The sequence below is a fragment of the Cynara cardunculus genome, assembly GCF_001531365.2.
Source record: "Cynara cardunculus var. scolymus isolate 2C chromosome LG 2, CcrdV1, whole genome shotgun sequence".
Classification (NCBI taxonomy): domain Eukaryota; kingdom Viridiplantae; phylum Streptophyta; class Magnoliopsida; order Asterales; family Asteraceae; genus Cynara; species Cynara cardunculus.
Window position 1 is genome coordinate 28,925,619 of NC_037529.1, and position 13,290 is coordinate 28,938,908.

Sequence of the window (13,290 nt, forward strand, 5' to 3'; positions counted from 1 at the left end):
AACGTTTAGATTTCAATTTTAGGTGCCGTTTACCAAACGCTTATCCGGATAATTGCTTACCAAGTCATTTTACTTTACCGGATGAATATGGCAAGGACTAAGAATCTTACCCGGTAATAGCGAAGACAAGAATCAAAAGTCTTACCCGGTAAATGAGGACGAAGACTCTTACCATGGTTAGCGCTTACCGGGATAAATTGTTGCATACGATGCGTTTTAGTGAATAAAATCTTACCCAGTAAGTAAGCGATAGTGTTGAATTTTACTGGTAGTGCTTACTGGGTACGTGTTTTAGTTTGTTATAAAATAGGTATCCACTTTTAAAAGTAAATATTTACTTTTCTATTCCATTTTTAATTATAAGATGGAGTTTATTATTAAGGGTAAAATTGTCTTTTGCTTAATTAAAAAAAATTGTAATAACCATAAATTTATAAAAATATATGTCATTTTATTGTGGATGTCTATTTTAGAAAGAGGAGTAAGTGGAGAAACGAGTCAAATGGGTCAAAGTGAATTAAAAGCCGTCTATTTCAATGTTTATAACATCTAAAATTGTTATATTTAAGTAAATTATATTATTATTATTATTATAACATGATTTTTTGTAAATGTATTTAAGATTTTAGTTATCATAAAGTTTAAAGAAAATAAATGATAAAATGTTGGTAGGTCAAATCAAATCCGATCAATTATTATAAAAATGTTTTGATCTGTTAAATTGTTTAATTAATCTATTTTGTGACATTAGAATCTACGTTTGTGGAGGAATTTATCATCATAGAGTTTAATCATATATCAGATTAAATATTACGTTTTTTTTAATTTTAAATTTCAATATCGATGCTTAATTGGTAATTGAAATGATGAAAGACATAAGAATAATTAAGAAGTAGAATAAAATAAGATTAACATATAAAGATCATTGATATCACACCAATATTATCATCTCATTGTTTATAAGTTGCAAAAAGTAATATTTTTGTATTTAAATGATTCTCATGGATTATTTTGTAAGCCATCAAGGAGATTTCGCAAGTTGGTTCCACCAGAATTATATTTAATTTTAGAAAAATATCGCGAGTTGCTAAATGGGCACTTGCAAAATCTTGGCTATTTTAGTCGAAATGGGAAAAACGTTGGGTTAAAAAGTGAATATGATGGAGCCTTTTGGTTATTTTTGGCTATGAAAGTATGAGTGCATAAACTATTTAGGTTTGATTTTAAATGCAAAAAGAACAATTGATTCTAGAAGATTTAATTACTGAAAATCGCTTCCCAACGACATGTTCTTAGTTTGTTTAGACAACGAAGATATAATTCTGGTTTACGTTTCAGGTTAGACCCGAGTTTTAAACATGAGATACTCATCAAAGCGTTGATTTTCAATTTAGTACTCGAGAGGGATTCTAAATCCCATATTTTGCTTGTTATCAAGAAATCAAAAGTCTAAACTGTTATCCTTTCATTCTCTCACGGAATCAGAAACAAACTCATCAACAAATCGAGTTCTTGGTGTGGTTAAGCGGCAAAAGTGAACCAGAAAGTGACGGCAAGCTCTAGCAAGAAATCAATCAATAAATGTATATAATTTGATGTTTATCATTTATAGAGTAGCACAACACATTCTAAAAGAAGGTTCGAGATTGAGACCAGAAAACTGACAATTCTAGTTATCGTGATAATCGAGTATTAAGATTTGATTTTGTTGTGTTATATGGTGTAAATCGATGTCTACATGTGTTTACAAATAATTATATATGTTACAAGTGTTTATAGGCAAAAAGAACAACCATATATAATATTAGTATGATCGAAATCGACTAGAAAGTTGTATGCATTCAATCAGTCGGCCACTGATAGTGTTAAGAGAACCCAAAAGCGCTTAGTGAGCTCGCCAACAAAGGTCGCATACATGACATAGCGAGCAAGACAAAAAGGTCTGAGTTCGACCACAATTACCGTCAAGGTTAAAAACAAGTTGACCACCATAAGTTGGTTTCAGTATTTAGTAGCTTATTAAGACGCTCAATATGTCTGATACAGTTTATAGATATATTTTTCCAGTTAATTCAAAACAAGATCGAGTCTAATGCAATCAACAAAACATGATACGTGTCTATGGGGTTGTTTGTTTACCTCCTAATAGTTTCATTAAGAGGCAAACTCTGAATCGTTAAGAGGTGAATCTTGTTTGACAAAAAAAAAAATCTTTCTCTTAATGGTTCTAAAACCCTCTGAATGATTTTGTATCATGTATCTCTCTTAACCATTAAGAGCCTTAATTTTAATATACACAAACAATTATATTTCATTTTGGTATCATGAAAACCTCTTAATCATTCTGACTTAAACCATTCAAACAGTTGCATGTGGAACGACAGCTGACTCAATACGACAATGCAACGATAACAAGAAGGAAGAGCATGTCAAAGCGACAAAAGTGACATTTTCCTTGGTTTGTTCAAAATGTATCCGATAGACATGGAATAAAAAGGATTTGTGAGAAGTAATCTGGGCCGTCCACGTAATCATATTAATGATCTATGTAATAAACAGCGACCTTCCGTTGGGGAAACCGACATAACCCAACCATCACCGAACAAGAAATTAATCGATCGATTGATCCTCCCATCTTCTCTCCATCTTTTCCCAAATCCACAAATAAATGCTGCAGTTATTCTTCGCCGTGGCCTTCTCGGCGGTTCCATTGACGCTGTACGTGCCGCCGATCAGGAGCCTCAGTCTCTTCGTCGGATCCTTTCAACATCTCCTTCATCACATCACCGTCTACACCCTCCGCCTTTGCCCTCGCTTGCGCCTTGCTTTCTCTCGGATCTTCTCTCCCATGCTTCGCTCGCACTTCCGCGACAGGTAACAAAACGACGCCGTGATTGTGTACCTGTCGGTAAATGTTATCCAATTGAACTCTACTATTGTTTTTATTTTTGTACAATTTCGTGAATTTCTCGTTTGAATAGGTATATGAAAGAATAAATTAGTGATCTGATTAGTTTGCTCATTCAGTGTATTTTCATTTCCGTAAGGTTATGTGGAAATATGATTGAATTTAGATGAGATTTTGCGTATAGAGTTTATGGATTTCTGTTAATTTTTTGTGATTGATGTCGTCTTTGTTAGGGTTTGATTCCAAATCCTAACGTTGTATTATGTGCATTACAGAGCTCTTGATTTGAATCTACATGAGATTTTACATATAGACATGATGTATTTTGGATTTTTGTTACTCAAATTTCTGATGATCGATATCGTTTTCTAAGGGCTTGATTCCGAAGTCAAACACCGTAGTATTTGCATACAAAGCTTATGATTGCAGTTAGATGACATTTTAACATTCAGACCTGATAATTTTTGGATTTTATGGTTTCTGATTGATGATCCATAACGTCTTTGTTAGGGATTGATTCCAAGGTCGAACAGGTTGGTACGTGCACACACATAAAGGAACTGTAAAAGTTCATCTTTAATAATTAGTTTGTTTTTCCTTTCAAGTTTAAAGAAAATCATCATCAAAGTATGTCTTGTTCCAACAAAAGTTGGGTACATCAGGCTGCTTTTGAAAAATGATCTTGCATATTGCAACTTCTTTTGAAGCTTCCTGGCATCACAAAGATTGGAATCATATGGCAATAAAATTAGTACCCAATGATCAAATGTTGTGAGGAAATTGCAAAGACAAACTCAAAAACCAAAGCCAACTGAAAGAACTCTCTATTGTCTATTATCAAGATAAAGAACATGGCAAGTTGAGGAATGTATCACGGAGAAGATGATTAGGTGGACCGATTTTGTATCTAATGTGATGAACAATAGAGTCAGATCAGCATGCTACTTAAATCGAATGTATTAACAGACACATTACTGCGAGAGACGAGATGTAATGAGAGAGAATGAAGGGGTAAATTGATGGTCAAGATCAAGCCATAACGAAATCTAATTAGAGGGTTTTGAATTGAACCATGGTGAGTGCAGGTGAGAATGTGAGTTTTGATGGGGTTGGGACGGACAAAGATGATGAATGGTGAGGTGCTACAGATTGGGTAAGTGTCATCGTTGTAGTTTCAAGATATATACGGTTGCAAATACTAAAATGATACGGTACACATTTCACAACCCTATAGTTTTTTAAATACAAAGGAAAAACGATGCGGTGGTTGTGCGACTCTATCCAATAGAGTGGGCCGCTTCTATCTTGATGTGACCGAAATTTTAACCAGTGAACACCTATGGGAAATAAATTGTCCAGTGAGATGAGTTGAGTCGAGTAACATATTGTTCGAGCTTGTCTTGAAAAAAGTACTAGATCGAGCTCGAATTGCCTTCTCAATGTAGGCTTCGAGTTTGGGCTTGAATATATATTATGTTTGAGCCCGAGTCTGATACTCATGTAATAAAATTAAGTTGTATGTTATGCCTAAAGTTCAAACTTTATATGCTCGTTTATGGGCTCAAACTTGAAATCGATTAACTTGTTTATTGGCTCGAGCTAGATGATTTTTATGTTTTAATTCGATGATCTATAAAGATACAGATATGCTTGCTCTAATGGTTTAACTTGGCTCGATTCAAGTCGACTTGGAAAATCTAATCTAGCTTTTGGACATGCTGAGTCTAAAATTGATGTTATAAAATTTGATTCGTTGATGTCTATTCAATCACATCTTTTCAATGAAGTGTTTAATATGAAAAGGTGATAACCGTGGATGACTAGGTCGATGAATTTCCATACGATACTATAAAGCATTAAGGTCTATCTTTTAAAAACTCTTAATTTTTCAAGAATACAAGTGTTACAAGCGTTATGGGGTGTTTGGATTGCTTATGAAAACTGCTTATTGACTTGTTTCGCTGTGGTACCGGTAATAAGCAGTTTTTAGTGTTTGGATGGGGGAAAAAGAAAGATGCTTATGCCGGTGACAAGCCGGTAATAAGAAGTTTTTGATAAGTTACTCTCATTTAACTTATTAGATTCAGCTTATTAGGTTTGGAAACCAATTTATCTTTTTAACCCCCATGTGCCTTATTCCTTTAACCAAAAACTCTCATACGTCTCCTTCCTCAAGCAACCAGTTCATCAAGGGACCTTCGACCATTCCTCAGAAATCGAACCAGTTCCAGAATTGAACCAGATTTCTTGCAATGATTTATTCTCCATCAACAGAAATCGATCGAGACCTTCACCTACAGAAATCAAAACCTTCACCTACGAAATCGAAATCAAACCTCCAACCGAAACCTTCAACCAATTCCTACAGAAATCAAAAAGGGTTTAGGGTTCTTCCTTCAGAATTACTTTCTGAAAAGGGTTTAGGATTCTTCCTTACATAAGCGACCTTCGAACACAGTTCCTTATTCCTCATGTCTTTTTTGGTCATTTTACATGTACAAGCAAAATTTACCAAACACTAAAAAAACAACTTATCAACTTATTACATTTTGATACTGCTATAAGCTAGTCCAAATACTTTTTATAGAACTCTGGTCTGACACCACATAAGCTAATAAACAGTTCTACAAAAATGCTCAATAAACAATCCCAATCACCCCTAGGTATAAATTAATAATGCATACAAAATATTTCAAATCTACTTTTTTTTTCATAAACAATGAGAGTGTAAGTTTGGAGGGTTTTTGAAAACTTATATTACCCTTTCCATATAAATGGATCAAGTTCTTAAACTCATGGATTTATCTCAATTTTAAAAAAAAATTGATATAATTAATTTTTATTTAAACAAATTATATAAAAAAAAGTGTATTTTATTCTATTTAACATTGATTTATATTTTTTAATATTTAACCCAATTTCCAGATTGCAATCACAAGTATATTAAGATGCGAGTATATTCATGCATTAATTTACCATATAACATTTACAATTTATAATTACATACATACAATATTCGTTAATATGTTTTAATTCTATAAAGCTAACATACAACCAATTGATAAACGTGTTTAAATACAAGATTGTTGAGCCACATTAATACCACTAAGCATTGTGTGGATATACTTCTAGTGATTTCATCGTTTCATCCATATTACGTAAAGAATAGCAAATGTTAGTCTACAACCTGAAAAAAAAACTGAAGCAGTGTGCATCGATGAATCACACGACAATTTACCAAAATAGAATCGAACATCAAACCAATAAAGATGATCATATCGAATGGCAGACTATTACAATGTACAACACATAAGCTTTCTCTGTGAACCCTAATTTTGTCATGGTGAGACGTTGAAAGGATCACGGAGAAGACAATGCAACAATGATTGGTATGGGTTTTTTTTCTGTAGCAACGATTAATTTTACCCGAATGGATTCTCATGGACATTGATTTGGATGGTTGATATCATTTCATTTCCTTTTTATTGATTTATTGAAGAGCACAATATGAAGCTCATCAATCAGATGGATATGTGCAGGGGTGCTCAAAAATCCGACCAACCCGATCAACCGATCAATCCAACCCAACCCAACGCGAAATAACCTAACCTGAAGCAACCAGATGTCTAATCGAGTTGTAAAATTGTCAAACCGTAGGTATTGGGTTGATATTGGGTTACTATTATTTGAACTCAACCCAACCCGATGAACCCGATACCCTTTTATTTTCTTGGATTTATATGATTGTTGAATTTCTATTAATATATACATTAGACAATTACACTATCATGTATGCTTTTCATATACACATATTTTCAATCTATTAATATCTCTATATAACTCATTCAGTAACTGTGAACATATATATGTTAATTGAGAAAATTAACTAAATGTGATATACGTAAGAAATATGAATAAGTTGTATCAAATGGTTGATGATGAAAAAGAAATTATGAGTAAAGAAATAACATATTCAAGGTTAGAAGAATATTTTAATATACCAAAGTATCAACCCGACCAACCCGACCAACTCGTACGGGTTGGGTTGCATTTTGGTTTGGGTTGGGTTGGGTTAAGATTTTTCCAAACCGCAAACATTGGATTGGGTTGTTCAAATATCCTCAACCCGATCAACCCAACCCATTAGCACCCCTAGATATGTGTATAAGGTTTTATATATATATCATTCATCATGAATATGAACTGAGCACATCACATTTATTATGAATAAGCAACCATTAATTTGGACGAACAATACATTCATCATGAATATGCAATCGATAATTTGGCCCACTGTACATTCGTCATTGATATGTTTTTTATTTCAGTTTAATAGTACATATTCATGATGCGTATTTGTATTCACTTTGTTATTCATAATGAATAAACAACATACAATATTTCATATATGATGAATCAATATTTTTTTGAATATGTTAATCAATATGAATATGTTATACGTTCATCTTATCACGTAAATTTTATATGCAGGACACAGTGTAAGCTTTGAAGATGAGGTCAAGGCTAAAACACCAAATTAATCGGCAAGAAAGAAATTGTCGAGAGTACAGACAATGTACAAGAGATGTGGGAAACTTTCCAATGTTTGTAACCTTTTGTTAACTTTTTTAACAGTAAGGCTCGAGCTCGAATAACTTGTCAATTTTTGAGCTCAAGCTCGATACTTGTTTATAGGCTCAAACTTTAGATCGGTTAACTTGCTTATTGGCTTAACCTCAATAATTTTTATACTTTGTTTATATGATTTATGAACATACGAAAGTGTTTGGTTCAGAAAAGTGTATGGTCGAATGGCTCGCCTCGCCTTGCCTCGAGTTGATAATTTTAATCGAGATTTCAAAGTAGCCGAGTCGAATATCGATGTTATGGAGTTCGACTCGTTAAAATAAACAATAAACATGTGTTAGACTTAGTATATTCGAGATGGACTCAAACTCGACAATTATTAAGCTCGAGAAAAACAAACTCGATTAACTCGTTAAAAGCTAGACTCGTCAACACCCTAGGCTAGATTACTGATTTTTCTTTTTTTTTTATTAACCTGGATATTCAACCCGCTATGCGAGCTGACTAATCCCAGAACGACCACCTGCTTTGCAAGATAGTCCGGAGTCACCGCATTTGAACATCCATGACCACAAAGGGATTTTTATTCCTCATTGGATTTGAACTGAGACTTTCTGATACTTTTGACCTTTGCAGTCAAACTCAAACCAATCAGGCACCACTCTTGTGGTTAATTTTTTATATTTTTTTAACATCTTAAATTTTGCATCATGTGTGGGGATGAAATGTCATAAGACAATAATGCAGGGGCTAATGTGAAAATAAACCCTTGTACGAAGAAGCTTGGGGAGCAATAAAAGTCTGAAACTAGTTCTTAGTACAAAAACCAGCGCTTATTTCTTCTCTGTGTTGCAACCTCTGCTCAATTCAGCTTTCGATCTCCAAGATCACCGATCAGGTCAGGTCAGGTATTGTACGTACGCCATCTATCCATTTGTGTACATATTCTAATGTTGATTTCGGTTGCAATTTATCTGCTTTCTTTAATCTCGAGGAAATCTTAATTTATGTATGATTTTTATGCTGGAATTTGAATTAGTAAGAATCAATTCTAGAAATGAATGTACTCTGTAATTACTTGATATATGAGATCATCGTTGTGGGTTGAGTTCTTATCGGCGTCTTTCTGAAATCGAAACCCTAACTTTTAATTTTAATTGGTTGATTAATTGTTTTGTGGTAATTGGAATGGTTGATTTGTACGCCAAGTGACTGTAATATTGGCCTTATGTGCTTACTGTTGTCATTTTGCTTCGTTATACAACTCCCCTGGGTTATGTGGTGGCTGAAGGGATGTTACTTGGGGTGTATTTGCTTTACAAAAATCCCTCATTTTAAAGATGGTTTTATGTTGCCTCTTGATCGAACCACCATTAGGAAAATGAGCCATTGAGAAGTTACTGTTCCTGGAAAATGGATCCATGAATCCTACAAGCAATTAACATCGAAAGCTGAAATGTTGGTACTTCACGTATTATACATAATAGCAAAAAATCCGTAAGACATCTAAAACTCATTTTGTCTTTGAAATCATGTGAGTGAGGATCACTTCGACGATTGCAGTCAACTGAACTGTGCATTAACTTTTCAACTAATAAGTCATAGGCCCATTTCCTTATTAGATTACACCATTTTATCATATTTATATTACCAAAAGGTTGGTTTCTAATCAATCCGATACTCAACACCAACATTCCCCTTGAATAATGTTTCCCTTTCTTAAGGGTTTAGTGTTCTGAAAAAGAAGTATATTTCGTTCATGCCATATTAAATACACCACAACAGCAACAACCAGCCTAGTCCAGAGACTTCTATTCCAATTTCAATTCATAAATATTTTGATCCATAAAAGTGAACAAAGGATACCCTTTGACATAAAAAATCAAAGCCCATGTACTTAAACAAATTTTGCTTCAAAATAGAGAAACACACATTCTTCATTGATGAATCTTATCCAAGGCTCTAAAGGGCGTGAGGCGTGGCATGGTGGCAAGGTCAATCCTTAAGCCTATAGGAGCCACGGTGTTTTTCAAGGCTTGACTTATGGCGGCAAATCTGTGGATCATATATATTATTATATATATACACATGTTTTCGACTATTACATAATGAGCCAACGATATTAAACAATTTAAATCAGGGTATATACTATAAACTAAAAAGTAAGACACTAAGGGACTGTTTACTGAACGCTTACCGGGTCACTTTATCTTATTGGATGAACATGATAAGAATTGAGAATCTTTCCTTGTAAGAGTGATAACAAGGACCAAGAGTCTTACCCGGTAAGCGCTTACCGGATAAATTGTTGCATACAATGCCTTCTTAATGGACCAAAATTTAACCCAGTAAGTTAAATTAAAGTGTTGAGTCTTGCCGGTTGGCGCTTACTGGGTAAGTGTTGGGTAAACGGCACCAAAAATCACCTCATCTCCAAGCACACGGCATTTATGCCGTTTGCTCTAAAGAAAGGCACTCTACCTCCTTCCATCAGCCAGTTCAATGCTTGAAGTTTTGTTTGTGCACCTAACAGTTTCTACTGGGCCTCATGAGGCTCTTGTGACACAGTTTGTCAGCCTGCTAGAATCCCGTTGTTCATAATTGAACCAAGTAAAGTATAATTGATGATTCGGTAGAAGGTATGAGTTGTAGGACTAAAAGTGTCTGACAAGGAGTTTGTCATAAATGTTATTCACTCAAACCAGGTGCATATTTTTGTAAATCTTGAAAAGGAAGATGACTGGAGGCACACAAACAAACACATTTACTGCAAGGGTGCCTCACTCTGCTGCCTTTAAAGGCGATTCTTTCTTTACCATATGAGTATGCAAATATGTTCTCAACATCCTTATTATTTGTTGAAGTCTATGGTATGGTGTCTTTGTCTCTGTCTGATGTGGATAGTTTAAAGTTTAAATTGGAACCAGAACTAATCTTAGTCTGTGGATTGATTTTAGATCTGTTCGCTTACTTTTTACATGTGATGTGGTGTCTTTCTGACTGGTGTTGCCTAATACTCATATTTTAAATGCAATTTGAATTTATGAAGATGTTAGAAACTAATATCAAACATTTCCAAAGGTATACGTTGTAACTTCTTCAATATGCCAATAAAGATGCTAAACAGATTGAGCTTCAAGAGAAGGTTATATGTGTTCTTAAGAAAGGAACATCATATAACTTGGGAATAAGGGGTCCTATTGATACGTGTGTGTGTGTGTGTGTGTATATATATATATATATATATATTCTCGCCTTGTTGTGCATTCAATGATGCATGATTTGTTTATCTATCTTGGGGGAGGGGGTCGGTCTTGCTCTCTCTTGTCTTTTATGGTTTGGTCGTTTGAGCAGATCCAGTCATCTGTGGGCATTTTAAGGTCCCAAATCTTCTAGAGCACATATTCATCAAATTTTATTGGCGAACTATGTTATCATTGCATCAACGATTTTTAAAATGGAGTTGCATCAATTATGTGTTGCCCTTTTGAATTCCAATTAGTAGCAGATCTTAAGTGTATATAAATTCGAGGATAGTTAGTATGCTCCATATCTGTTCCACTAGAATGACACTATTTGCTACAAGAATTGCCACATTTTCTTTTAGGGAAAGGTTCAAGTTATATGACGTATCCCCGACTTCATGTTCTCTTTTCGGCCACCCATTTTTATTTTGTGTGTCCCTTTTATATCACGTTACAAGAAATGAAGATGGGATCATGGTTCCAATTTTCTTGATGTATAAAATGAATATGACCCCAAAGAGAATGGAGAATGGAGGAAAATGGTATTACAAAGAAAATGTTAATCATAAGGTAAGCAGTGTTTCATTTTGGTCTACAGCGTTCCATAGAATGTTATTTAGAATAAATTACAAAGATGGTCCATGCGGTTATATGAAAATTACGGAATGGGTCCCTCAAACGTGTTTTTTTCTGGATAGCATCCCTGTGGTTTCATTTTGTTATGGATCAAGTCCTTTGCCCTAACTCCCTTTGTATTTTGCTCCTATATTTAATAGGAAACTCGGTTGTCTTCTAATATTTATCAGCTGTGCACTTCATTATCTTTGCTATTTTCTCCCTCTTTCTTTCTACTAATATAGTGATATATGATAGATGTCAAGAAGGTATGATAGCCGTACAACGATCTTCTCCCCAGAAGGTCGTTTGTACCAGGTCGAGTACGCAATGGAAGCCATCGGAAATGCAGGATCCGCCATCGGGATATTGTCCAAAGATGGTGTTGTTTTGGTTGGAGAAAAGAAAGTCACTTCAAAGCTCCTTCAAACCTCCACCTCAACCGAGAAAATGTACAAAATTGACGACCACGTAGCATGTGCCGTGGCAGGCATCATGTCGGATGCAAACATCCTCATCAACACGGCCCGTGTCCAAGCCCAACGCTACACTCTCTCGTACCAAGAACCAATGCCTGTAGAACAACTCGTTCAGTCTCTTTGCGACACCAAACAAGGCTACACCCAGTTTGGCGGGCTCCGCCCTTTCGGGGTCTCGTTTCTGTTTGCAGGATGGGATAAAAATTACGGGTTCCAGCTTTACATGAGCGATCCAAGTGGGAATTACGGTGGGTGGAAAGCTGCGGCAGTTGGTGCCAACAATCAAGCAGCCCAGTCGATGCTTAAGCAGGACTACAAGGAGGATATTACTCGGGAAGAGGCGGTTCAGCTGGCACTTAAGGTTCTTAGTAAGACGATGGACAGTACGAGCCTGACTTCCGACAAACTTGAACTGGCGGAAGTTTTTCTGTCGTCATCGGGTAAAGTGAAGTACCAGGTCTGCACGCCCGATGCTCTGAGTAAGATGTTAATCAAATACGGTGTGACCCAGCCTCCTGTGGAAACATAAGAGCGTAACGGTTCATTTGGTTCTATCTCTCTACGCATTTTATAAACCTTTTATTCTCAATCATGAACCGGTCCACCAAGTTTAAGAACCTTTCAAGTTACGATTCATTCGTATTATGTACTTGGGTATGTAATTTGCTGTTGAAAGAACGTGAACTCGTTACTCGTTTTTCGGTCTTGTTACTCTGGTAACAACAGGTTCCCCTCGTTTGATTTGAGAATTTGTCGCTACAAGATTGAAGTTGTAAGACGCAAAAAACGTCAGTGTCATAAGACTTAAGTTTACAGAAGCAAACAATTGTAAAAGTGTTTATATAATGCTTTTTGGACGTCTTAATAAGGTTTTTACGACACTTTTAAAATAAATTGTTATATTGGTTTTTTTATTAGACACCTTGGGGGAAGTGTCTTATAAACAAATCTTATTATAAGATATTTTTCAAATAATGTTATATAAAAAATATTAATAAGACATTTTATTTAAAAGGTGGTTTAAACAGTGTTTATAAACTTATTATAATATTTTTATATATAATAAATACATTATTAATATTATATACATAAGTTATATAAAGTAATACTTTTAGAATTTTTTTTCACGTGTATACTTGGGGTTGTTTGTTTCCCTCTTAATGGTGACATTAAGAGGGAGCCTCTTAATCGTTCAGAGGTTTAGACTGTTTGGCAAAAAAAAGAAACCTCTTAATGGTTACTAAAAGGCTCTTAACCATTTTGCATATGGGAAGTCTCTAAACCATTCAGGGTGTGGTTTTTCCAATTTTGTCCTCTCTCCCAATTCTCCCAACTCTCGTCGCCGGACTTCAAAGACATCGCTGGACTTCAAAGACCCTCCCCCACCCTCTCGTCGCCGGACTTCAAAGACCCTCCCCCACCCTCTCGTCGCCGGACTCGCACAGCCCCTCCCCCA

At 35.1% G+C, this 13,290-nt stretch overlaps 1 protein-coding gene across 3 annotated transcripts; it reads left to right on the top strand.

The window, feature by feature from the left end:
* Nucleotides 1-8,324: 8,324 nt before the first annotated feature.
* LOC112507483 (proteasome subunit alpha type-4) lies at nucleotides 8,325-12,615 on the top strand. Of its 3 annotated transcripts, none has more exons than XM_025112091.1 (2): nucleotides 8,325-8,403; nucleotides 11,614-12,615. In XM_025112091.1, exon 2 carries the CDS (start codon nucleotides 11,614-11,616, stop codon nucleotides 12,361-12,363), a length of 750 nt encoding a protein of 249 aa, XP_024967859.1. In that variant the 5' UTR covers nucleotides 8,325-8,403; the 3' UTR covers nucleotides 12,364-12,615. The 3 variants fall into 3 exon arrangements, with proteins under 3 accessions (XP_024967859.1, XP_024967861.1, XP_024967860.1); XM_025112093.1 differs by having other exon boundaries at nucleotides 8,325-8,393; XM_025112092.1 differs by having other exon boundaries at nucleotides 8,329-8,398.
* The last annotated feature ends 675 nt before the right edge of the window (nucleotides 12,616-13,290 follow it).